The sequence below is a fragment of the Artibeus jamaicensis genome, unplaced genomic scaffold, assembly GCF_021234435.1.
Source record: "Artibeus jamaicensis isolate MK-2021 breed Jamaican fruit bat unplaced genomic scaffold, CSHL_Jam_final contig_465, whole genome shotgun sequence".
Classification (NCBI taxonomy): domain Eukaryota; kingdom Metazoa; phylum Chordata; class Mammalia; order Chiroptera; family Phyllostomidae; genus Artibeus; species Artibeus jamaicensis.
Genome location: NW_026521843.1, coordinates 18,220,515 through 18,247,336, shown reverse-complemented (window position 1 = coordinate 18,247,336; position 26,822 = coordinate 18,220,515). Strand labels below are relative to the sequence as shown.

Below are 26,822 nucleotides of genomic sequence, written 5' to 3'. Positions count from 1 at the left end.
CGGAGGGTGTATTCAATTTTCACTCTAAACAAAATGGTTGGGTATATAATATAGTATTACATTTCTATATTTATGATGGGCAGGGTGTGTTTACAAAAGATACCTTCTCGAGTGCACATGGAAAGCAGAGTAATGGGAATTGTTAGTACAGGGTGAATTTGGAACACGTAAAAGGAGTTGTCTGCTTTCAAGGGTGGTTTCTGCCAGCTGCAGTGGTTTCAGAAGTTTTCTTTATCCTTGAGTCCCTTTTCCTCATCTTATCAGATACGCTCACCTCCTATATTCTGGTAAGAATAATTGAGTCTCTCCATACAATGTCTTCATTGGTGTTTCAGTGTGTGTTATATCCACCCTGTCCATTCCCAGCTTTGCTTAAACACTTATTCTTTGTTTAATACTACTCCAAAGATACCTACTTACAATTTATCTCAATCTCATCTGAACTCCTTCGGAATCTACGCTCTACAGCATTCAACTTACCTTTAGTTAATCATTATCTTATATTATCCTTTATATGTATCACAACCATGCCCGATCTTTGATGAACAAGAATACAAATTTATGGCACTGGCTGGTGTAGCTCAGTGGATCGAGTGTGGCCCTTCGAGCCAGAGGATCGCAGTTTGATTCCCAGTCAGGACACATGCCTGAGTTGCAGGCCATATCCCCAGTATGGGCTGTGTTAGAGGGAAGGCACTATTATCTATGAGAGAAGGCACTGTTATTTATATGTATCTTAAACTGCTCAAACTGCCCAGGAGTTTGAGGTCCTCAAGATCAGCTCCAGGTTTGATTTGCTAGGCGGACTCACAGGATTCAGAATATAGTCAATAATCACTGCTATGATTTATTACAACAAAAGGATACAAAGCAAAATCAGCAAAGGGAAAAGGCACAGGGGACAAAACCTGGAAGAAATGAGGCACCAGCTTCCAATAATCTTCTGTCATTGGATTCACACAGAACACACTTAATTCCTCCAGCAATAGGTTCTGACAACACATGAGAAATGTTGTCTCCCAGGCACATTCATCAGAAACTCAGTGCTTGGGTTTTTGTTGGGGCTGATTGTGTTGGCACCCTCTGCCTAAAACATACCAAAATTCCAGACCCCTGGAAGGAATATGCGAATGCTTGATAGAAACCATACTGTTTGCACCAACAGTTTAGGTAGAATGAGACACTCTTATCATTTAGGGAAGTCTGTATCAGTGTAGGGAACTGTTTACTATTCAGATTCCCAGACAGCAGCCAATCTTTTAAGCAGGCCCAAGGGTAGCAGTCTCAGCCCTAATAGGTCAACTGTTTTCCTCACACTAATTATAAACACCTGGGTGAAGGGAGGATGAACTAGAAGACTTTTCTTTTAATACTATCATACAACCAATTAGACTCATTACTCACATGACATTCTTTGCCATTATTGAATGTTTTATATACTAATATTTTCTAATTAATTTTTTAAAACAAATTCATGATTTTGGCTTTAAAAAGTTCAAATATTGATATAAAATTTTGTATCAGGCAAAGATTTCCCCTCCTCATTTTCCCTGTCTGGAGGTAACCACTGGTAATAGTTTGTTGTGTTATCTCTCTGGGCTTTTTCCTGTGCATATACAAATATATAAGTGCAAAAATAGAATCTCGCTACATGGATTTTCCTACAACATGCATTTTTTTCATTTAAAATTATGTTGTGAATGTCTTTTTAATGCCAGTACGTACAGATCTACCTCATTCTCTTCAATGGCTACACAGTGGTCCATTGTATTGAGATACAACAATTGAACCTATTGCCAATCTTTTCCTATTAAAAACTATGGTACAATAGGTATCTTTATATCTTTGTACAGTTTTGTATTTCTTTGAGCTAGAGTTCTAGAAGTATAATTGACATATCAAAGTAAAAATTCTGTTTTGGCTTATCTCTTTCATTGTAAGCTCATACAGAGTATGAATTCTTTATATAATATGGTAGTAAATGCTTTTTAGCTAACTACTCAGAATCCATTCCCTTTCTTCCTCCTTCCTTCCCATTGAAATGTTTCCTTTGTGGAACCAATCCTCTCTCACCGCATAGCAGTCATGCAATTTAGGTGAGATTAACCAGCACCAAGTCACATCCTGTCTTTGTTTAGGGATGGACAGTTCAGCTCTGTGTTAGTCTACACAGGCATCCACACGATCAGAATAACTGGTTCAAGTCGGACAGACTAGAGCCAAGTTCAGACTTTCGGTCCATTGGTAGACCTGTGAGAAGTGATACTTTTGTTGCAGAACAGACACACAGGGGCCCGGACTCCGGAGGATGGTATACTAATACCATCTGGACCACCTACTAGGCTTGACTGTCCACCTCCAATTGGAAAGACATTTCTCAATGCCAGAGATTTGTGAAAAGGAAAGGAAATGTTTATTTAATACAGACTTAAAGTAGTGACCTAACATCTTCATTAAAATATCAAAGTCCTTTAGGATATCCACCTATGCACACAGCGCTGTTTTCTCCCCAGGCCCTAATTCAGGGTACTGTAACTCAGGAAAAGAGTACACATCTATGTTTCCAGGCCGCTGGCACCATCAGCTGTGTCGCCGTCCAGGCGGGATCTCCAATTAATCCAAAATCATGTGGCACCTTCTCATGGTCCACTGGCAAGAGTTCTTTGAATCCATTTTTCCAGGCAAAGTCTCTCCTGCTTCCCAGGCTACGTGGCCAAAGGGAACACCCCAAAGCCTTGTAGGCCTCTTCTACCAAAGCTGCAGGGGTCTCCAGTCTGCCAAAAGCATGCGGTTTTCTTCTTCAACTGGCTACAGGGGTCCCCACTGACAAAGCCGCGTGGTTCTCTCCCCCAGTGGGTGCCATGTCTGGGATTAAATCCCCGCACCAATCTTCCTCTGTACCCCCATTTCCGACTCCTCCCACAGTTACACCTGCCAGTATTCCTGTATTATTCCAAGTTTACTGGGCTGCCATCATGAGTCTGGGCAGGTATGGCCCCATGTCCTGGAGCCAATCTGCTCCAAGCTCCCACGCAGGTGCTATAACTCGGGGACCTGCCCCCCAGTTACATCTTGGGGGGAAGTGACTTCCATGGTAGTCTTGTGACTACCAAGCCTGGCCACAGCCATTTATCATATCCAAGTGACCTGCCAAAGGCTATAGATATGTTAAATGACCATGCCACGGATTAGCCGCAAGGCTGTGGCTGTACAAAACAGCCCAGCTTGTTCCTGCCCCATGTGTCCCTTCCCCCAACTCACACCTGTGGGGGAAGGGGGAAGGACATCTTATATGTCTCTCCAATATTTCCTAGACACCTTGCATTCTGGACCCTATTCCAAATCCCTTTTTGGGACCCCTCTCTTGGCTGCACCCTGTATCACTTTCTCTCTTTGAATGTAAAAAAGCGAGAATGTAGCCCTGAATACTTTTGGCAATTGTCTCTCACCCATAAGAAAAGCAGCCTGAGGTCAGGAGCTGATTGTATAGAGGAGAGAAGAAGGGAGACAACTGCAGAGAAACCACGGAGAAGCCACGATTAATCTTTGCCTGATCACTTTATTGCCCGGTTTTTCAGTTGTTAACCATGAAGTCTTCTTCATTGTTTAACAAATCTGAGTTGGGATTTCTATTACTGGAAACCTAAAGCATACTAACTGATACATTTGTCCTTTATACATAGCTGGAGGAGCAACCTTTGGAATTAGATGGATCCGGGTTGATATTTCAACTAGCTGTATAATTACTTATGCAACAATATGTGAGAATTTTTATGAATCTATTTTATCTTCCTATATGGGAATAATCATATGTACAGTACCTTACAAGGCTATTAGAATATTATGCAGTGCAATAAGTAAATCACTTTGCACGGTACCTGAACATAATTGAACTTCTAATTAACTTTTTTCTGTACTCTCCCATATATGTATACATTATCAATACATTTTGATATTATAAAGAAAAAACATTAAAAAATAATCGTGTATTAAAGTTAGGTGGTGCCCTGACTGGCTTGGCCCAGTGGGTTGGGTGTCACCCTGCAAACCAAAAGGTTGTGGTCCAGTTCCTGTCAGGGCGCATTCCTGGGCTGAGGGCCAGGTCCCCAGCTGGAGGTGTGCAAGAGGCAACGGATAGATGTTTCTCTCCTGTCTTTGTCTTGCTCCCTCTCTAAAAATAAAGAAACAGTGCTCACTTCAGCAGCACATATACTAAATTGGAATGATACAGAGATTAGCATGGCCCCTGCACAAGGACCATACACATACAAATAAAATAAAGTACGATCAGTTTGGTGTACGATCAGTTTGTGGTTTCAGTAAGTACAGACATTTCAGGCAGTTTTAGCGAAACCAAAGTAATTTATTTTCCCATGGGAATGGGGTGGGGATGGTGGAGGGGGCTGCTGGAAAGGAAATAAGTCCCCTAGGAGACAGCCAGGCCACAGCCATGCCATATTTCAGGCATCGTGAGGTACTGGATTTCCCCACAACCCCTCCAGGTGTCCAGTAGGGAAATGGAGGCCCAGATAAGACAATGGAATTCTGAGTGATTAGGGCAAGGCCAATCCCCCTCCCTGCTGTACCCGCTCCCCCTTCCAGGCCGAGTACTACTCAGGGCCCCGCCTAAGGAGGACCTCCTTGGAACAAACAGACCCACCCAGGAGCCCTGGGGCTAAGAGATAATGTGAAATACCAAGGGCAGACTAAAGGCAGTAAAAGCCTGTTTCTAGGAAGAAAAGTAAAGTGGTGTAACTACCAGATTCTGCCCAAGTTTCTATTTTACTGCCCGAGTTTGTTTTGAGAAGTGGTTTCGACATAATTAACATGGAATGGCTCTGAGTATCTTAAAATTGAGATGTAAAAGTTATATATTGTACCTATTATTTAATAACCAGTGACTTATTTGTAAACATACATTTCAGTTATTTGGTTTAAAATAATTAAACCAACTTTTAAACATTTAAAATCATTTAGAACATTTTAGAAAAAATCAAAATATAACCTATTGTGAGAAATGGAGGAAATAATTGACAATTTAGATTGGAAATGATGTTAGCCTTTTCATTTTTATTTGCTGAGATCACGTCTGTATAATAAAAATCAAAAGAATGCACTACAGTCATATCTTTAAAAAGCTTATTTTGTATGTTCCTTGATATACCATTATTTCTGAGATGGGGGTGGTGGTAAGGGTGCTTGGGGATGGGTTTGGTATTGGAGACAAGGGAAATATGGGTAGAAGAGTTGTCTTCCTATATTAGCCACCAAAAGATAATTCATTGGAAAAGTGATTTGTGGAATCTGGAATATATATTTGTAGGTTGTCTTGAGAGGTGGCTCATGTCCCTCCCCACAAACTGCTCAGAGGGCCCATTTACACTCAATAAATTCTACCACAGATTGATGCAAACACATCTGTGTGTGTTCGCATGCACATGCGTACTGAATCACATTCTGTATTTCTCTGATACTTTCTTTTCCACAAATTTCCTAAAAACAAAATAGAAGCAACAACAAAAAGAATATCATATCAAAGTAGATATAGATAAAATAGGTCCTTTAAGTTTACAAAGCGGTTCATCCGTCTTACCTCATGTGAGCCTCTCAATGAAGTAAGCATTGTTATCCTAATTTTATGTGAAAAAACGTGATGCTCAGAAGAGTTAAACTCTTTGGTTAATTTCACATGGCAAACAAGTGAAGGAACCAGGTTTTAATATTTACACCCAGATCAAGTGTCTCTCTACTACACACATTTTATTATTTCTACATAGGTATTGCCTGTCTAATTGGCTAATGTTTTATAAATGGATTTGCACCAAGTATGTAAAAAGGAGGTCAAGCACCGGTGTTCTTTATCATTGTAGATTCTAGAATTCTAGTTCTAGAATCTTTAACTACTATCTCCTTGTCCGGCCTCCAGGAAGGACAAGAAGTCTAGGGTAGAACTTTGGTGCCAGTGCTTCTTTCCCTATGTAGTCACTCCTTTCGAAAATATATTATTGAGTATAAGAAGCAAACAAATACAAAAATGAACATAATTAAGGTCTTTGTCTCCCAAGAGCTCAAAACCTAATTGTGTTTAACTGTACACAAAATAAAGGCAGAACGAGGTAAGTACCATAGTAGAAGCAGATGAGAAGAGTCCTGCACAGTTGGGCACGAGTTCAAGTAACACTTAAGTGTCTTTTCAAGCTGTCCAGACAGTACACATTAGTGAAAATTCCCTCATACTCATGGTCCCAGGGTCTCCTCTTTAGAATTTTTAATTCGGATCAAAACTTAGCATTCTGCAGCATTGACATCGCATTATTCACAACTTTAAGGACTTGAATAAAGGCCAACTACGAAACCCCCAAACATTGCTGCTTCATTTGGCTTTAGAGTGAAACACCGACCCCAGACTGTTGAGCTTGGGTCTGAGGTTTTCTAGTTAGAACTACCTAGCAAATGGTTTCGGTTCCGCGAGGAGAAGCTTGGGCAGAAGCGGCCGAAACCCCGCCGGCGGGGCTGGTCAGTGGGTCTGCAGCAGAGGTGGCGCTCGAACTGGCTGGGCGGGTCGAGGAACGATGATCTCTCAGTCGGGGGTGGAGGCCGACCTTGCTTAAGGTAATCTGGGAAAGGCAGACAGCAAGGTAGACTTCCCACGCCTCCGGCACATTCCTCAACCTCGCCGGCTGGGGAGCTCTGCGCAAGCGCGTTAGTCGTGCGACATCCATCACTTACGGCGGAAGCGGTTTGTGCTGGGAGTTGGTGGCGCGCTGCAGGGCTCTTAGGAACGGACGGCTCGGGCGCGGGTAATCAGCTCCCTTTACCCCTTTCACCACTTCTTGTAGGATCTTGGGATCATGGAGCTTCCGGACCTGATGCGGCCGCTCAGTCGTGGACTGTCTCTCCCCGCTTCTCTACTGCTCGGGGTGATCCCGCGGCCAGGTGGGGGTGAGGGGCGGGGTCGGGGGCTTCTCTGAACTCCATCCTGGCAGCGTAGTGTTGAAATATCCCGGGTAACAACACATGGTTGTTCTTGTTTTCCAAGAGTGGTGGTATCCGGGGACTGCGACTTGCAGGGTCCGCCATGGAGTCAGAGCAGATGCTGGAGGGACAGACGCAGGTACCCGGAGGCCCTGGATTCATGGTGGCGGTGTGCAGCGAGAAAGGGTGGCCGATGTCTCTGACCTGTGTTTTGTTTTCTAGGTTTCGGAAAATCCTCATTCTGAGTACGGTCTCACAGATAATGTCGAGGTAACTCAATCAGTTCCTAAGCTGTTTTCTGTGCGTCTCTGATCCATTTTTATTGGGTTGCTTTGCCCAAGGGAAAACTTTATCTTCATAAAGCAAATACTAGCAAATTTGCTGGGAGCTGGTTTTATTAGCGGTACTAAGATTTCGTGGTATACAAACATACAAATTAATTTTGAGTCAAGAAGTTGAACTTGTGAAAGTGATGTATATAAAGAAACATACATGCATTGCTAGTGGAGACGTGGAATCGTTTTGCTTGGTGTCTTTTAATGCATCATTTGTTGGGATATTGCTTTGGAGAAACAGCACATTAAAATGAAGAAACCCATTGTCTTTGGAGCATAATTATATCGCTGTAGTCAGCATTTAATGTTGATTTCTCTGCACAGTTTATTAGGTGCCATTGGAAGCTATAACATACATAGTAGACACTGTTTTTGCCTTAGATGGTTAAGTCTGAATTCAGGAAAAATATGAAAAAGAAGGTAACTTGTATAGAGCTTTTTCATTTAATGTGCTGAAAGGTTATTGTCTAAAAGTAAAAGTTACTTTGTAAATGATGGAACAAATTAGTTAACCAGAGCTGGGTGGAATTGGTTAGGAAAACAGACTTCTGGAAGGAGATGTATGTCTTTCACTATAAAAAGAAATACATTACTGGTGATTAAGGTTGGATACATGGAGGGAAGGGGTGTTTCTGAGGACAGTAATAATAGTAACAACTCCTAATATTTTCTGTTGTAAACTTTTATTGATTTTAGGGAGGGGTGGTGAGAGAGCTAGAGAAAGAAAAAAAGAAAGAAACATCAATTTGTTGTTTTACTTAATGCATTCATTGGCTGATTCTTGTATGTGCCTTGATCCGGGATCTGAACACGCCCTGCAGCTTTGGGGTTGTCGCTCTGACCACCTGAGTACCTGGCCAGGGCCTAGCTGCTCATGTTTCTTTAGCCCTTTTACTATGTGCCAGACATACTCTTAAGTAATTTGCATATAACTTCAGTCCTATAAGGCTCAGAGAAGTTGAGTAACTTGTCCACAGTTACCAGGAGGTTATGTGGTGAACTGTGTATTAAACCTCGGCAGGTTGACACTTTTAAAGTAAAATTAAATTGATTTGCCTATCTTGACCAACTCCTGCAGTTTGCAGGCTGGTGGATTGACTACTCTGTTCTGATAAGATTGCTGGGAATGTTGATTGTTTTGATATCAGTTTGTTGCTTTGATATTAGTACTGATAAGAGGATCTTTCTCTTTCTGATACAATTTTTAGTTGAACTTATCCTGTGGAATGGGGTGAAGATTTACTATACCACTTTGTTTTCTAGTTACTAGAGACCTTTTTTTAGGCATCAACGATCTTTTCTTTTTTAAAAAATATTTTATTTATTTATTTTTTTTAGAGAGAGGGGAAGGGAGGAGAAAGAGAGGAAGAGAAACATCAGTGTGTGGTTGTGTATCCCCTACTGGGGACCTGTCCCACAACCCAGGCATGTGCCCTGACTGGGAATCGAACCAGCGACCCTTTGCTTCACAGGCCCGTGCTCAGTCCACTGAGCTACACCATCTAGGGCAACAATCTTTTTTTTTTTTTTTTAATATTAAATTTTATTTAGTTACTTTTCAAGTACATTTTTTTTATACAATCTTTTCTTGATGGTGCTTATGTATGATGCCAGAGCCATACTAGTGTAGAGCAGTGATACCCAAATGCTTTTTCCTCAAACCAAAGATTTGAGAAAACCAATTTCCACGGTAAAGTGAGAAAAAAATGAGTGGAATGAATGTTTAACAATGATAAGTTATTTGGTAATTGGTCTTCCTGCTTGTATAACTTTAAAATACTTATTCTTTTATGAATTAATGGTGATAGTAAAATAATAATTATGTTTATTTGTAAGTTTTTACTTGGCAAAATAGAATACTATATTAGTTTTTTCACTTATTGTATTATTTCTTGTTGTGAAATACGAAAGTCTAGAAACCACTCCTTCTGCAGTTGCTGCAGCTGCTTCTACCCTTATGATTATGTTTGATTGCCTTTGCCTTTTAGTTACAATTTTCTTTAGATGTTTGCTTTAGGGTTTGTAGTAGGCAAGTTTAATTTATTACAATTTACTGTCAAATTCTAGTATATTTTTTCATTTATAGTATAAGAATCTTAAAACAGCAATTTTTTAATTCCTCTCTTCTGTGATCATCATATATTTTACTTTTACATGTTATAAGCCCTACAATTCATTATTTTTATTTTTTCTTTAAAAAGTCAATTATCTTATTTATTTATTTATTTATTTATTTTTTAAGATTTTATTTATTTATCTTTTAGAGGGGAAGGAGAGAGGGAGAGAAACATCAATGTATGGTTGCCTTTTGTGTGTCCCCTGCTGGGAGCTGGCCTGCAGGGAACCTGCCTGCAACTCAGACATGTGTGCTGGCTGGGAATTGAACCTCGATCCTCTGGTTTGCAGGCCTGTGCTCAATCCACTGAGCTACACCAGCCAGGGCTTCAATTATCTTTAAAGATACTTAAACAGTAAGAAAAAGGAACATTTCATATTCACCTACTCATTTACAATTTCTGGGCTCTTCATTCTGTAGTGTAGATCCATATTTCATCTCATTATTTTCCTTCCACCTGAAGAGGTTTCCTTGGACATTTCTAGTAGTTCAGGTCTGCTGATAAGGAATTCTTTAAGCTTCTGAATGTCTGAAGAGGTAGGTCATTTATTTGGTCTTTGTTTCTGAGATATTTTTGCTAGGTGTAGATCTGTTTGTCTTCTGACTGATACTGTTTCTGACTAGAAGTCTGCTGTCATTTCTTTGCTTCTTGGTACTTAATACCTTTTTTCTTGGTGCTTTAAACATTTTGTTACAGATTTAAATAATTTGATTATGATGGACCCTTGTATACTTTAAAAAAATGTTTATGTTTCTTGTGCTTAAGATTTATTGAGTTTTTGGCTTTGTAGATTTAGCGGTTTCATGAAATTTGAAAATGTTTCAGCCAATATTACTTGAAATTATTTTCAAGTATTATTTAACTTATTTGTGCTGTCTTATGTATTCTCCAACATAGGGGATATAATAACTGGTTTACTGGAATTGCCTATTCTATCATTTGTGCCATTTCTGGGTTTTTCTGTGGATTGATTTTTCTCCTTACTACAGGTAATATTTTCCTGCTTCTTTGTCACCTGGCAGTGTGAATTTTACCTTGTCGGATACCTGTTGTTTTTGTATTCCTTCAAACATTTAAAAAAAAAAATTTTTATTCAGTAGCTCATCAGGGAGAGTAGGAGAAACAGGACATCAATTTGTTGCTCCACCCATTTTTGCATTCATTGGTTGATTCTTGCATGTGCCCTGACTAGGGATCAAACTCATAGCCTTAGTGTATGAGAATAATGCTTTAACCAACTGAGCTACTGGGTCAGGGCCTCAAACATTGAACTTTGTAAGCATTGAACTTTGTCCTAGGACTTAAGTTACTTGGAGACAATATTTTATTTACTTACTTTTAGATGGAGGGAGAAAGAGAGGGAGAGAAACATCAGTGTGCAAGTGATTGCCTCTCACTCACCTGCATGTGGGGACCTGGCCCACAACCCAGGCATGTTCCCTGGTTGGGAATCAAACCCTGACTGGGGATTGAATGGGCGATTTCTTGGTTCGCAGGTCAGTGCTCAATCCACTGAGCCACACCAGCCAGGGCTGGAAACAATTTGCTCCTTTTGAGGTTTGAGCTTCATTAGGGACCAGAGAACAGCCTTTGGTTTAGACCTTATTTTGTCTTCTTTTATGTTCTACTCAGTGCTTCATGTATTATGAGGTTTTCCCATTCTAGGTCACAGAAACATGAAGTGCTTCCAGCTGTGAGTGAAGTACACAGGTGTGAGTGCCAGCGATTGTTCCTCCTGCTCCTTCCGTGCAGTTTCTTCCCAGATCTTGGGTAGTTCCCTCACACCTCTGCACTGACAGGTACTCACTGAAAGGCTGGAAGGCAGTCTCTTTGGTGTCTTACTGTGCAGCTCTTTCCTCTCTGTGCAGCTCTCTCTTCGCCATGGGACTCCTCAGTGCTCTGCCCTGCACATTCTAGATCGTTCGATCTCCCTGAGTTTTGGGGTTCTGCTTTGGTTTCCTTTTCCTGCATTGCATCCTATTAAGTTCTTTAGGCAGGAAACAGAGGTTGGGGCAGTCATAGGCTCACCTCCTCTTTCTCTTTATGTAATCTTTATTTTATACTGTTAACAGTTTATGTATTATAGTAGTTTGGAGATGTATGTATTTTTAGATTAATACAGGATTTTGACAATTAAAATTAAGTATGGCAATTTGGCACATAGTGAACATTCAGTAAATATTTGAATGAAACATGAGAGGATTTGGTCAAGGAGTTTAGTATAAGATTTGTAGGAATCGCTTAGGCATTGCTATTTCTTATTGAAGGCATTGATTGGAATGTCATGTATGTAACCGACCGGTTTGTCAGGTGTTATCTGTTGAAATTTACTAATGACCAATAAGTAACCGATGGGCAAACATAACTATTTTGTACATTAATTAGGTATAGAAGATTTTCTTCTTAGGTCCCAAAATTAGATCGAAAAATCATAATCAAATCTAGAATAGTTGCCTGACATAGTTATGGGAAGTAACCTTGGAAACCATGGTATATATTATGTAGGTATATGATTAATGGTATTTTCCCTTTTTATAAAATAAAATTAAATCTAAAAGTAAATGTAGGAAAGTATTTTTTGTTATTGATTCATTTGTATTCAGTTTGAGTATGTTTGGAGCAAAAGTTTATTTAAATGGAAGTACTCTTAATAGTGTTTTGTGTTTTAGATGGCTACCTCTAAATTTCTAAAGTGGTAAATTTTCAAAAGAAGCCAAAATTTTTCACTACTTTTGTCACTCTGGGTGTCAGAGGAGCATGTGAAAGGCCCCAGATGTGGGGCTTCTCAGGAGCGACGTGTCTAAGTCACTGTCTCCTGAGCATCCTTTCAGTGTCACCGTTGTTGTCTTTCCGTCTTGGCCATTTTCTCTCTCTCTCTTTTTTTTTTTTTTGCTACTTTTTACATACTATGTTTTTCTTTATTCGTTTAAAAATATCATAGATGCATTTCTTTAAAAAAAGAAACATAAATGGAAAAAGCATTCTCCTTGAATAGAGGGTAACTATAAGAATAAAAACTGACCTGGCTGGTGTAGCTCAGTGGATCGAGCGTGGGCCTGCGAACCAGACAATCGAGGTTTGATTCCCAGTCAGGACACATGCTTGGGTTGTAGGCTGGTACCCTGCAGGCCAGTTCTCAGCAGGGGACACACAAAAGGCAACCATACATTGATGTTTCTCTCCCTCTCTCCTTCCCTTCCCCTCTAAAGATAAATAAATAAAAAATCTTAAAAAAAAAAAAAGAATGAAAAAATATAAAACTGCACTTAATGTTACAGGATCTGGCAGAAGTAACGCCTGCTTGAGTGTGGTTGTTAGGGGTAATGACATGGGTGTAATTATGGTTTTAATTTGAACATTTCACCTAAAATGTCATCTGATATGCATCTGATATGATATTGTTATGTTACAGAATTACATGCTTATGATTTTGTAATAAAAGTGTTCATGATAAAAAAACAGGGGTGTTATTTGTGCCGGACCCTGTATTTTAGCTGGATTCTATTGCTAATGGAAGGCCCTGAGTCTAAAGCTTACCCTCTGTGTTGAAAGACTTAAGCAAACATTACAGAAGTGTTAAAGACATGTTAGCACCAAACTGAAACTTGGTCCTTGATGTTATCTGTGATGAAAGAATTGAAATAGGATTAGCTTTTTCACTGCGATTCAGTGCTACTTAGTGTCATGTCCAGAATTTTGGAAGCACACTGTAAGAAGGCATTCTTGTAAAAAAAAAAAGGAGGACTTGTATTTACTTCTAAAATGGCAGAGGGGAAAGTGAGAAAGAGTCGGATCTGGAGATATGACATTAAAAGAAGAAGCTTGAATGAAATTTAGAGATGGGTTTGATTTTATTTTGGCAGAGGATTTGCAGTTCAGTACCAGTTTTTAGTCATTGGCTTGCCTCCTCTGTTAGCGTCATGTTTCCATTAACTTTTGTTCAGCACTCAAAATAAGTATTTGTAATATTCGTGCATGTTTTTTTGAATTCAATAGAGGATAGTGGAAAATGAGAAGATTAATGCAGAAAAGTCATCAAAGCAGAAAGTGGATCTCCAGTCTTTGCCAACGCGTGCCTACCTGGATCAGACTGTTGTGCCTATCTTATTACAGGGGCTTGCTGTGCTTGCAAAGGAAAGGTAAGACAGTGTCTGCAGAGGCGTTACCAGAGAAAGCAAAATAAAGGCTTTTCTAACTGCAATCTCATTAGCTAGATGTAGTTTTTTTTTCTTTGTAAAAAATTCATGGATATTAAAGATATTTTTAAAGTCAGTCACAATCTCAGTTCAGATACTTTCATTTTTTCCTGCTAGATCTTTGATCATATTATATGCCTTGTTAATAAAAATTAATAATCATGGTATACGTGTAATTTTTTTTAATCCTTGCCCAAGGATTTTTTAAAAAGCATTTATTTATTTATTTTTAGAGAGGGGGGAATGGAGGGAGAAAGAGGATGAGAAACATCCACATGTGAAAGAAGCATGGATTGATTGGTTGCCACTTGTGCGCTACAGCTGGGGACCCAGCCTGCAATCCAGGCATGTGCCCCAATGGGGAATTGAACCAGTGACCTTTTGGTTCACAAGTTGACAATCCACTGAGCCACACCAGCCAGGGTGAGAATATGTTTTCTTAGGAATGGGGAGAGAGAGAGAGAGAGAAACATTAATGTGAGAGAGAAACATCAATTGCTTGCCTCCTATGTGAGCCCCTGATGGGGATCAAACTCACAACTTTTTTTCGGTGTGGGGACAACTCTCCAACCAACTGAGGCACCCGCAGGGCCGTGTATAGGTGCTCTTATATCTCTTTTTTACTTAAGCTTATAACATAAATCTTTTTCCATCTTTGCATAGACTTCATTATAATTTATAATAGTACCACGATTAACATAGCCATTTTCTCATTGTTGAAAACTTAAATTCAGTTTCCTTTGTTATTATAGGTTAACAGGCAGTTTATCTGTTTTTTTTAATACCTCTTTTGTTTTCATTTAATTACTTTCCTATGGTAAATTCCCAAGAGTTGGTTTGCTACTTCAAAGGACATGACTACTATTATGGTATTTGACTCTTAGTATCATATTTATGTCCAAAAGTTTATTATTAAAAGTCTTCCAATGTGATCATAGCCTCAACAGAATGAGTGTTATAAACATTTTTTGCCAAATTGTTTTGATTTACATTTCTTTATTAACAGGATTACGGTTTTTCTCTTTTCTGTGCATAGAATTCCCCAGCAATTCTATGTAAATTATTTTTATGTAAGCAAAAACCATAAACTTTTTTTTGTAGGTAACATTAGTCATCATTTATTAGGTATAGATTATGTTTTAGTCAAGGAACAGTAATGAATACTACAATAAGAAACTTAATGGAGTTACTACGCCCTATAGTTAGGGTGAGTTACTGATTTAGAATAGTATATTAACTTATTTATGTAAAATTATGATAAACATTGAATATTTTTATATTATATTTATAAAATAGGGTTTATTCCTTATAGCTCTACTACTGACATGAAATATGAACATCTTTTTTTGTTCTTTAAAAAGGGCTAGTAATTAGTAATCTTGATATTACTTTACATGCTAGAAGAAAAAAATCATATAGTTTTAAGTAATATGCTTTTAGTAAATACAATTTTTTAAAAAGATTTTATTTATTTATTTATCTTTAGAGGGGAAGGGAAGGAGAGAGGAAGAGGACATCAATGTATGTTGCCTCCCATGGGTCCCCTGCTGGGACCTGGCCTGCAAGCCAGGCATGTGCCCTGACTGGGAAACGAACCAGCAACCCTTTGGTTTGCAGGCTGATGCTCAGTCCACTGAGCCACACCAGCCAAAGCTAGTAAATACAATTTTTAACTAAAGCATCTGGCAAAATGATTTGTCTAATTAATTTTGAAAAATTTTGTCTATGCTAGCCAGTTAAAAGCTTAAAGGAATATTTGGAAATCACTGTGAATCAATTCTAAATATGTCTTTTCCTTTGTGGGGTTTAAAAAGGTGTTTCTCCCACTTGTCATCTTTGGATTTGTTTTCTCAGCAAGAATAATTTATGTAAAAGTGATAAATATTCAATAACACCCCTTAATTTTAATTTTTTAAAATTTAGAGAGAGGAAGAGGGGAGAGAGAAACACTGTTGTTCCATTTATGTATTCATTGGTTGATTATTGTATGTTCCCTAACTAGGGATTGAACCTGCAGCCTTGCCTGCCATGTTGGGATAATGCTCTAATCAACTGAGGTACATGGCCAGGGCCCCTATAATTTTAAAATATGTTTAACTTCTTAAGTGTGCTGTGTGGTAGCAGTATTAGAATTGATTTCAATTATTTGAAGGAAAGTAGACGTGACCTCTTTTTTTTTTAAGGCTTATTTATTTTCGGAAAGAAGGAAAGGAAGGGAGAAAGAGAGGGAGAGAAAGATTGATGTGTGAGAGGTACATTGATTGGTTGCCTCTTGCAAACCCCAACTGGGACCTGGCCTGCAACCCAGGCATGTGCCCTGACTGGGAATGGAACCTTTTCGCTTCACAGACTGGCACCCAGTCCACTGAGCTACATCAGCCAGGGCAGGAATGACTTTTTAAAAAGAAACAAAACAGAACCTGTTCAAACGAATACTGCTTCCTTTGATTAGTCACTTAGGGAGTTAATCTAAATGTCATGGTGATGCTAGAGCCATTTTTGTATATTGCTTTTGAATTCTTATTGAAGGACAGTACTCCTATAGAAAAAAAATTATAGGTGTATGTACAGCTTGATGACTTTTTGGAACCAAGCATATCTATGTAAGCTGCATTCAGATCAAGAAACAAAATACTGCCGGCACCTCAGGGCCCTCACTGGTGGTCCCTTCAAGTCATTGTTCCCCTGGCATAATCATCATTCTGTTTTAGTACATTTTTGAAACTTGTGTTTTAGAATTGAGTTCATAAGCAGATTTCAGCCATACAGTAATATTAATCCCTTTAAACTACATTGTTGGCCAGCCTGCTCACCTATCATTTTACTATATTTATTATACTACAAGTGGCCTTTGAGTATAAAAAGAAAATTAAATTTTAAAAGACGTATTTTTATTATGAAATTATATTTAAATGAACACATCTAGAATATAAATTTCTAAAATTTGGATTTCTTTTCCTTTACAGACCACCAAATCCCATTGAATTTCTAGCATCATATCTTTTAAAAAACAAGGCACAGTTTGAAGATCGAAACTGACTTACTGGGAAGAACAGAAAAATTTGGTTTCTACTATAGATTTACATGATTAAGAGGCAGCTTTAATTGCCATGATTTCCCCCCGCCCCCACCCCCACAACCATTTTGAAAGTGTAAGAACCTTCAGAACAACACCTTGTTACTGGAGTTGCAGAAGAAAACATATTTCCCTTATTTTGATTTAATCATCATACTTATTTAATGAGTGTATTATGTGCAATTTATTCTCAGATTGTCTTTAACTTTGTTTTTAAAATGACCTTCAAATAAACTGTTAAATGTCATTACTGCAATGTAGTTTTTGTTCTCTGGTAAATAATTTATGTGGTTCAGTTACTTTTATGACTTGCTTTTGTATCAGAGAATGCTGCAGGGTTTTACAACAGCATAAAAATATATCAGACTCTGGTATAATATTTAAAAAACCTCAAGTTTTTTTCAGCATTGTTCCTGTTCCCCTTGGAGGGTGGAATCCGGGTATCTTCAGTTTTTAAAAACTGCCACAGGTGATTCTGATGCACAGTGCGGTTGGAGTACATTCTGGTATAAGCACTGCAGAGGGTATAGGATGTCCTCTCATGCTGTCAGCCTTTATGGTAATAATATAGTAATAGCTATCCTTGCAGTTCCAGTACATGTCAGGCACAGTAGTACTTTACTTGTTATTTCTAATACAGCAACTCTGCAAAGTAGATATTGTTATTCCCATTTTGCAGATGAGGAAACAGATTTGGAGAGGATAAGTGACTTGCTCAAGACCACACTGGTAAGTGCTTGAATGGGCATTCACACCTACTTCTATCAATATGTTGCTTATAGCTAAGTGAGGAGTACTTGTTCTACTTAATATCATTGTTCCTTTTCTACAAGGAACAAACCTGTTGTAAAACAGGTATTGTAAATTACAACAGCTATGCTGTTGTAAAACCCTGCAGCTAGTCCTTTTTTGGGTCTGCTCACTTTGTCCTGTAGAAGAAATGGAGATAACTCATTAAGACAGAAAATTATTTAAAGAGAGGCAAGAAAGACATTCAGTAGAGTAATAGTTCTCAATTTGGAGTGATTTCCCCACCTCTCCCCAGAGAATAATTTGGCTATGTGTAGAAACATTTTGGTTGTCACAATTGGAGTAAAGTGGGGTTCTAGTGGCACCTAGTGGGTAATGGCTAGGGACACTGCTGGACGTCTTAAAATGCACTGGGCTGCCTGTGTGCTCTACCTCTCCCTAAGAATTATCTGGGTCAAAAATGTCATTAGTGCTAAGTTTGAGACACCCTGCTTTGGAAGCATATTAAAAATGGCCCAAGCTAAACACATGAAGGTGCAGTTAGAAATGTAATGCTGATGAGACACGTGTTACAGTTTTCTTGAATACAGAGAGAGTTTGCTTCAGTGGCAGTGGGAGTGACACTTGCAGGGATGTGAGGTTATGGTTTGATTTACATCTGTAGACCTAAGTATTTGAACAGGAAACACCTGGAAATACTGCCATCTGTTTATAAGTACTTTCCACAAGCATTCCATCAAATTTATTTTGGTTATTTGGTAACTGATACTTTAATCTGCCCAAGTCTTTTTTGTGATATTTTAACAGTTAAGTACAATATGGTAATCTCTTATGAAAGCATCAGTAATTTTAGCATTTTATCTTAACAGTTCTTCAGTGATTTACATCAGACACTTGGGGAACTTTTCTTTTGAAAGCGTGAACCTTTAGTACTTTTTAAAAATGATCGGGGAACTTTACATAAATATATACATAAAAACTAAAAAGTATATGTATTTATCTGGGCCCTGGACAGCCTGATTTGAATGGGAGAGACCATGGGCTTTTGAATGGGCATTCAAAATGCTAAGATGTTGTGATGTATACCTCTGGTTAATGATCATTTGGAAATAATGCAGTACTCTGCATAATGCTGCCATTATGTCTAGTGTTCTATTGAATTATCTTTGAGATAATACTGAAATTACTCAATCTTGAAATTGATACCCTGTTTTTAGTAAGCGCTGAGAATAGCTATGTCTTTTGTTGGTAGTGCACCTGATACTTAACATGTGCTGGGTACTATGCTAAATTAAAAAAAAAAACGAATTGATTTGAGAGAGGAAGGGAGAGAGAGATGGAGAGACAGACATCGATTTGTTGTTCTGCCTATTTCCGCATTTCTTGGTTGATTTCTTGTATGTGCCCTGACTGGGGAATCAAACCTGCAACCTTGGCATATTGGGACAGTGCTCTAACCAACTGAGTTATCTGTCCAGGACCATGCTAAATACTTTTAATGTCAATTGTTGTTTAATCCTCAAAATCCTGTGAGGCAGGTCTAATTTTAATTCTTCATTTTTAGATGAGGGAAGTGAGATTTGGCTAACTTGCTGAAGTTTACAGGGGAAATAAGTTTGGGACAATTTTCAAACCCAGCTTAATATTATATTACCTTCCCTTAATACTATATTATACTCTGCTATAATGTTCTCACGTGGGGCTTACATTTTTTCTACGGGGCGGGCAACATTAATCTGCTCATATGTGTGTACAGCACAAGCCATTTTATCTGGTAGCTGAAAAACTGAGCCACAGTAGGGAATCATAAATGACAATGAACAGTTTTTTTTAAAGCTTAAAATATTAACCTATATTAACTTGATAATACAGTATTTTGATTTGTTTTTACAAATTTCGGTTTCAGACTTTCTGAAAGTAAGGTAAAATTTTATTTTTTAAAGAAGATTTTATTCTTAGAAAGGGAGAGTAATGTCAGTGTGTGGGTGACTCTTGAGCACCCCCTACTGGGAACCTGTCCCACAGCCCGGGCATGTGCCCTGCCTAGAACCGAACATGCCACCCTTTGATCTGAGCACTGGTCGTCAATCCACTGAACCACACTGGCCAGGGCAAGAATCTACTTTCTTTGATCATTGGTTAAATTACCAGCCATCATTACCTAAAAGATAGAGCATAAGTAAGGATATGAAATAATACCAATAATAATAATAATAAAACAAATAATACAAAAATAATACAAAAATAAACTTTTTTCCTTCCTATATATGGTAGAAAAGTAGAAAATAGATCATCAGAGATAAAAGGGATAGTCACTAATAAGAATTTTTCCTAAAACAATAAATTGCTTAAAAAAACTTTAAACCTTTTGACTCAGTTATATTTCATCTTTGGGAATCCTAAGTAATATTAACAAATTTGGAAAAAGCTTTATGTACAAAATGTATTTCAAAAAGTTGGAAAGGAACAAATTTTCATCTTATAAAAAGCATTAAGTATGTAAAGTACTTAGCACAGTGTCAGGTACATGGTAAGTGTTTAATAAATGTCACTTAAGAGGTTTGGTTTCTAAAGAAGAAAGGCAGAGTTGACTGAGACTAAGTTAAGAGTACCAGTTTTAATTGAAATCATAAGAGCATCTTTATGTCAAATTTTCAGCCTTGATTTGTTCAAAACTCTGTGGTATCCTAGAATATTTTTTATTTTATTTATTAATATTTTATTTATTTATTTTTAGAGAGAGAGGAAGGAAAGGAGAGGGACAGAAACATCAGTGTGTGGTTGCCTCTCATGTACTGTGCACTGGGGACCTGGCCTGCAACCCAGGCATGTGCCCTGACTAGGAATCCAAGCGGTGACTGATTCACAGGCCCACGCTCAATCCACTGAGCTACACCAGCCAGGGCCTAGAATATTTTTCTGATACAGGGTTTATAGTAATTAGGGGGCTCCTGAAGCTGTCAGTTGTGGATAAATAAAATCTGAAAATGATCAATTTAATATTGCTATGTAGATTCCAAAAATGAAGCCTAAAGATGGAAACAAATTCTTTGTATAGGTAGTATATATCACAAAATTCTAAAGATACACAGAATGTTACATTAAAAGGTTAAATCTTTTCTCTATTCTTGCACCTCAGCCATCTCTAACAATTAGTGTTACCAGTTTGTTGTATATCCTTCTAAAAGTATCATGTATATGCAAGTGTACAAGAATGTGAGTACTTTATACAAAGATAGTATACTTTACATGTTCTGCAGTTTTCTTTTTTAATTTTTTTGAACTTTTTTTCACATCAGTATATAGCACCATCTCATACAATTTGTTGGGTACATATGTATAGATATGTGTTCATTTAACAAGTCTCATATTGATTGATGGACATTGTGGTTGTTTCTGGTCATCTTCTAGTACAGATTGATTCAGGAAATATCCAACATGCTATTTCAGATGTGTTGGGTTCTGGAACTAGTGGTACCTTATTTATTGAAGGTCTGTGCCTCATAAGGACTCTATTAATGAAGATTTCCTTCTTGCCCTTTATTATGAATGATATTTTTGGAGTGTCGAACCCAATCCCTGGAGGATACAGTTTAATGGAAATTGTTATTAATAACATGGGAAATGTACAGTGTTGCCAAACAAGCTTCTCCTGGTATTTTGCACTATATGGATCTTAATTTAGAGAGGTGGGTAAATGAATAGGTTTAACTTACTTCTTTTAAGGGTCTGCCCTTGAATAAGGTAGCCAGAATAAAACGGGCAGGCATAGTAATGGTAGGATATCTTGAGAGTGTTCTAGAAATAATGGAAATTCCTCTAACCTTTCACTTTACTTGGCAGTATGGTATTTACTGAGTTTGATTAGTAAGAAAAGTCTTTTGGGGAAAGAAGCCTCCAACTGACATTTTAATAGGATGGAAGCTTAATTCTAAATTAGATTACTAGTTTAGAATGAGATTTAGTATTGTTGCTAGGAGCAGAGGATAATAACAAAGAACAGCTTACAAATTGTTTTCACTTACCTTTATTCTCACAGCAAGCTTGTTAGATATTACTGCTGTTTGCATTTGACAGATGAGAAAACTGAGGCTTGAAAAGGTTAAATAACTAGATGCCTAGATCACAAAAGGTTAAATAACTAGATGCCTTGGTGAGTGACAGAGCCAGGATTCAGATCTTTCTAATTTGACCAGCCTGAAATATGAAGTTTCATTGTATCCAGTGTCTCCTCCCCTCCTTTTGTAGGCCATATAAACAGAATCAGCAATAATTAACATCAAGAGCTATCACCTGTTATCAACACCCTGTCAGCCATATCAGCAGTTTCCTTTTCTTGAAATTCACAATGAGAAGTTTACCATTTCCTCAGTTATGACTGAGTTTTAGTAAGTTACCATAGAATCAGGGCTCTAGCCCTCCTTTTTCTGTTAATCCCTATTTGGCATGCACCCTTTTTTTTCCCATCTCTTATATGGGCAGGTTGGTGGTAAAGTGAGAGGCTTAAACATTAGTTAAGAAATATGTATATAGATTCAGTGGAGATATGTTAGCCTAATAACAGTGTAGAAAAAATTGTGAAAAAAGTGTTCCAGTAATTGACCAGGGTTTAGGACTGGGATCTCCCACAAGATCTTGAAAGGTCTGAAAAAGGTGGGAGGTTTAGGAATAGGATAGTAACTTTTTAAAAAAGTGTATTATTATGGTATTAGGGGAACTTGAATATTAGGCAGCTCAAATACCGGCCAGTTTCTGATACAAATTTTATGGCTCTTAACCCCCAATTTTTCATTGGAGATACACAACATTCTTTTCTATCTTCCCAGCTTTGTAGTGGTTTACTTCAGAACAACAATTCTTGGGAGGCCCAAGATATCTTACTTTGCTGTGATTCTTCTATAATTTTATATTTTTAAGATTGTATTTAATTTAAATAGAGGGAGGAAAAGTAACATCCTTGTGTGGTTGCCTTTCACGCGCCCCCTACAGGGGACCTGGCTCATGTGCTCTGGGAATCAGATCAGCGACCGTTTGGTTTTCAGGCCGGTACTCAATCAACTAGAGCGAATAATTTTAAATGATTTTTTTGCCCCCGACCCTCACGTGGAATACTGGTGTTGATAAAATAATGGGGCATTGGAAATAATGTTTGCTGCATGTGTGCTCTGTCCTACTCTCTATTTATTAACTCATAATCCTAGGACATCCTGAGGATTGGTACCATTTTGTAGATGAGAACTTAGGCTAGCTATACCACGCATTAGTCTAGTTAGGGAGTGAAGACATGCACCTACAGGTATATAACATGAAACAGGGTAAATGTTTACAGTGTCAAAGCCAAGACTGGGTGGTGAGGGTGGCTCTGTGAGGCAAAAACCAGCGTTTGCTGGACCACAGGCGTACTACCATGTGCTTGCCTGTGCCGCAGACTGGCGTCTAGTTGTGAAACCTTGGGGCTGCCAGTGCAGTAAGGATTCCGGTCTACACTGCGGGGAAGGAGGTAGAAGGCGGACTTTTCCTGGTGGAAAGCTGGCCCCCGGTGCTCTTCATTTAAGGAAGTTGGCTGGGGGAGGGGGCTTGCCCTGCGGCTGCGTCCTGCTCCCCCCCCCCCCCCCCCACTGGCCTCTGCTGCCTCTAAAGCCCGGAGAGCGGAGCGTGCACATTGTGATTCCTCGGAGGACCTGGCAGCAGCTGCTGGGCATGCTCAGTGGGCAGGACCCGTTAGAGTGGCGAGTAAGGAAGCGTTGGCTCCTCTCCGTGTCTGCTTTCCCGGGTTCAGGCCCCGGCCCTGGGCTTTTGTGTGCGCGGAGCTGCGGCCGCCGCCGCCACCGCCTCGCGGGGCCGCCCGACCCCAGATGCCGTCTGGCCTGTCCGGTTTCCGCCTTTAACCTCGCCGCGCGGCCGGAGGAGGGGCGGGGCGGGGCCAACAGGCCGGCGGCCGGGGCGGGCAGCAGGGCCCGGCCCGGGGTGGGGGTGGGTGCTGGGAGTCCCGTGGGGGGTGGGGGGAGGGGGCGGGCGCGGAGTCACGGGGGTGGGGTCACCGGCGGTGGCTCCGGGAGGCCGGCTGGGAGGGGCGGGGGCCGCGGGGGCGGCTCGGCGGAACCAGCCCGGGCCGGGGAGCAGCGGCGACTCCGGGGGCCCCGGCCAGGGCTTTCCGGGCTTCGGCGAGGCCGCCGCGGGCCCCATCTTCCGGCGGTCGCCGGAGTGTGAGGTGATTGTTGCTGCCACCGCCCTGGCTGCCATCTCCTCCTCCTGGGCCGCCGCCGCCTCCTCCTCTTCCTCCTCCTCCTGGGCCGGGCTGATCCCCTCCCCGCTGCCGCCTCCTCCTGGGCTGGGCCCACGGCGTCTCGTCCCCTCGCGGAGCCGCTCCTGCCGCCGCCGCCGCCTCCTCATTCATCCTCGTGCACCATAGGCGGCACAGGCACCAAGATGTCCAACCGAGTGGTCTGCCGGGAAGCCAGTCACGCCGGGAGCTGGTACACAGCCTCAGGTAGGGCCCCGGGCCGGCCGGCCCGCCCGCCGCCGCCGCCGCCTGGCCCCGCGCCCGCCCGGCCGAGGTCGGCGGCCCTGCCCCGCGCGGGGCGGGAGGGACCTGGGCGCGGACGGCCTCCGCCGCGGACCGCGTGGGGAGGGAGCGGACCCGAGGCCGGCGCCGCCGCCTCCCCCACCCCGGTGGCATCCCGCCGGGCAGCCCGGAGCCCGGCGCCCTCGCGCTCACCCCGGAGTTGGGCGTTTGGGAGAGTTGCCGCCCGGCCGCCTGCGCCGTCCTTCGAGACGGGGCTCAAGGGAAAAATGCGCTGCCCGTTCCCCCGACCGAGCCTGCTGTCCCCTCCCCCGGCTCCCGGGGAGCGGGCGGCCGAGCGCTGCCACCCAGGGGGGGACCGTGTGCCGTGATCCCGAGCCCCGCTCCCGCCACCTGGAGCCGGGCGACCCTCCGGCCTCCTGCGGAAGGAGGGCCGCGCTCTCCCCTCTCCGTGCCTGGGCGCCGGCGGCGCGAGACCCGGGAATTCTCCGAGTGTGTCCGCGCACACCGGCCCGAGCCCGCTGTCTGCGGAGAGGAAGTGTCTCCTTCCCTCCGGCAGTGCGCGGAGAGGCAGCGCCCCCTCCCCTTCAGAGAGCTCAGCTGTCTGGAGCGGAGCGAAGGGGAGAACTTGCCCGAGTCGCCGAACTAGAGACCAGGGCTCCGCGGGCGAGGTCCGGAGAGGAGGCCTTGGCTGGGATTTGTGCTCTGTGTTGGGGGTAGGGAGAAGTATTGCTAGGCAGAGGCTCGGGGTAGCCTCGCAGCTCTTTGTCAGTGTTTGCATTGTTACTGTCATTCGCGAGAGGGGCAGTTGGAGATGGCATCAGCGCTTTTCCCGAGCAAACTCCACGGTCTCTAGGCGCTAAACACCTAGCAGGCGCTGGAGCTCCCTAACGAATTAGATTAGGTTCTGAGCGAATTTTGTCTTCTGACCACACTGCCTAAAATCATTTTCCAGCTCTTTAAAAAAGCGTAGAGGCTTTTCCTTTAATAAAGCTCTTTTTTTAGGATGACTTTTCTGGGATTGCTTTCAGGCGTCACATTTCTGTCAACAAAGTTTCACTGTGATTTCCAATAGTTTTCAGTCATTTTTTTATCGGCTTATCAATAACTGGACCTAGTTTTAATGTGAATCGGATCATGTTTCGCTTTGCAAATAGTTCTGTTGGATAGCGACAGAGTTTGTGAGCAAACACAGATTTGGAAGAAAAGTCATTTCTCTGAGGTTGCTAAACTAGCTCTTTAAATACATGTATTTTACTAACTTACTGAAGATTTACTGTGTAAGAAGACACAAAAGAATTGTGATGATTGGATTTGCAAGCCTAACAGATAGGTGCAGCTTTGTATTAACTAAATGACATTTAATGGTTACAGTGGCTTTCCTTCATGGTTCTAGAGTACTTCTTACACATTTAATCAATTATGACAACCTTAGAATGTCAGTTAACCTTTTCTTGTTCACCGTGTAGGGATGTGCCTAGCACATACTAAGCCAGTGGCAGAGCAGGAGTCGAGAAATGGAAATCCCTGGTCCCTGGGTTTGTCTTCCAGTGAGTGCATTATCAATACTAAATTTATCAATGAATAACAGTCTTTTCAGAGTTGTAAATTACTAAGCTTTCCTCAGTGTGTTTTGAAGAGTTAAAAAGTCTCAGTATTCACTTTCATGGCCATCTTTTGTTTAATTTCTTTCGCTTTTTAAAATATCTTTCTATAAAGGTTTAAAACTTTTTTGTAGTTGGCTTCTAAATGTGGGCAAATGATTCTGGAAGAATTTTTATAGATTCTTGAACAGTCTTTGTGTAGTGAAATAAGGCTTAGTTCACACTTCAGACTTGAAAAACACTTATTCAGTAATCTCAAGTAGAGGAAGAATCCATTAATCCAGCTCACAACAGTGTGTAATTATAGCTATTTAACACTGGTGAACTAAAACAGACTGTTTTCTTAAAAATTTAAGATATATTCTCTTCCCTAAATTCTGAATGAAATCAATGCCATTTTGTTAATCCGAATTGTGACTGAGAACTTGACGTTAAAAAAAATTCAGATCAGGTGTGGATTTTGTGTATGTTTTATGTATATGTACATGTGTGTGACTTTAAATGTGAGTAATAATGAAGGGTGAATTTAAAGCAATGTAGTTGTAAAATCTTATTTTGTATTTTAAAAATTAAAAAAAAAAACAGGTAAGTTAACTTTGACTTGGTGTAGTAACTGTTATATTTAATATCCCAGTGTACCTATATTGAAAACATTGTCCGTTGGAAAAATTCTACTTTTATTATCATTGTTTCCCTAATAAACTAGTCCTAAAAACGTGTAATAGGAGAGTAATGTGCTTGTGGATTATCAGTGTGTGATTCCTGTGGCATTGGAATGGTGTCTGTGGAGTTAAAAGTGTTCAATTACTAAAACAAGGTAAGGATGAAATCACATTGGCTTCTGTAGATTGCTGGTTTAGGGAAAAAGGTGTGTGTGTATACACATATGTATGTTATATACATGTACGCATATATCTTCATTTTTATTTACCCCTTGTTATATGCTAGATCCATTGGTAGAGAGAAGTATACATTATTCCTTTCCCTGAAGAAATATACAGTTTATTTGAAATAGACTTAAGACAGCAAGTAAGTATCAGAATAATTGAGACAGTGCTTTTAGGAGGTTGAAGGAGGGTGGAATCACTTTGTTGTAGGATTTGAATTGTGCTTTGAAGGAAGGGTATTTGTGTAGGTTTGGAAAGGAGGAAAGAACATGGGGGAACACAAAGATACAGAGAAGCAGGTAAGTGTAGGTAGGTCATTTTAATAAGAATGGAAGATTTACACAGGGGTATAGTTCATC

The 26,822-nt window shown here is 40.5% G+C and overlaps 2 protein-coding genes and 1 non-coding gene across 4 annotated transcripts in view; all 3 read left to right on the top strand.

Moving 5' to 3' along the window:
* The first annotated feature begins 4,188 nt into the window (after positions 1 to 4,188).
* On the top strand, positions 4,189 to 4,294 carry LOC119050457 (U6 spliceosomal RNA). Its single transcript, XR_005082744.2, has one exon. It is a non-coding gene; the product is annotated as a U6 spliceosomal RNA (small nuclear RNA).
* A 2,399-nt stretch (positions 4,295 to 6,693) lies between these two features.
* Positions 6,694 to 16,946, top strand: DPY30 (dpy-30 histone methyltransferase complex regulatory subunit). 2 transcript variants are annotated; one of them, XM_037146780.2, is made up of 5 exons: positions 6,694 to 6,800; positions 7,040 to 7,114; positions 7,198 to 7,245; positions 13,424 to 13,566; positions 16,590 to 16,946. In XM_037146780.2, exons 2-5 carry the CDS (start codon positions 7,079 to 7,081, stop codon positions 16,660 to 16,662), a joined length of 300 nt encoding a protein of 99 aa, XP_037002675.1. In that variant the 5' UTR covers positions 6,694 to 6,800; positions 7,040 to 7,078; the 3' UTR covers positions 16,663 to 16,946. The 2 variants fall into 2 exon arrangements, with proteins under 2 accessions (XP_037002675.1, XP_037002676.1); XM_037146781.2 differs by lacking the exon at positions 6,694 to 6,800 and adding an exon at positions 6,839 to 6,936.
* Positions 16,947 to 23,663: 6,717 nt separating this feature from the next.
* MEMO1 (mediator of cell motility 1) overlaps positions 23,664 to 26,822 on the top strand; it is a 112,790-nt gene continuing 109,631 nt past the window's right edge. The window contains exon 1 of the mRNA XM_037146597.2: positions 23,664 to 23,939. Coding sequence (XP_037002492.1) covers positions 23,879 to 23,939 — 61 coding nt within the window. The 5' untranslated portion in view covers positions 23,664 to 23,878. The remainder of the gene's footprint in view (positions 23,940 to 26,822) is intronic.

Bases quoted from the DNA above. Each gene is read 5' to 3' on its own strand.
- DPY30 (XM_037146780.2), top strand. From the start codon at position 7,079: ATGGAGTCAGAGCAGATGCTGGAGGGACAGACGCAG. The intron at 7,115-7,197 runs GTACCCGGAGGC...TTTGTTTTCTAG, and splicing joins TGCTGGAGGGACAGACGCAG to GTTTCGGAAAATCCTCATTC. The intron at 13,567-16,589 runs GTAAGACAGTGT...TTTCCTTTACAG, and splicing joins GCTGTGCTTGCAAAGGAAAG to ACCACCAAATCCCATTGAAT.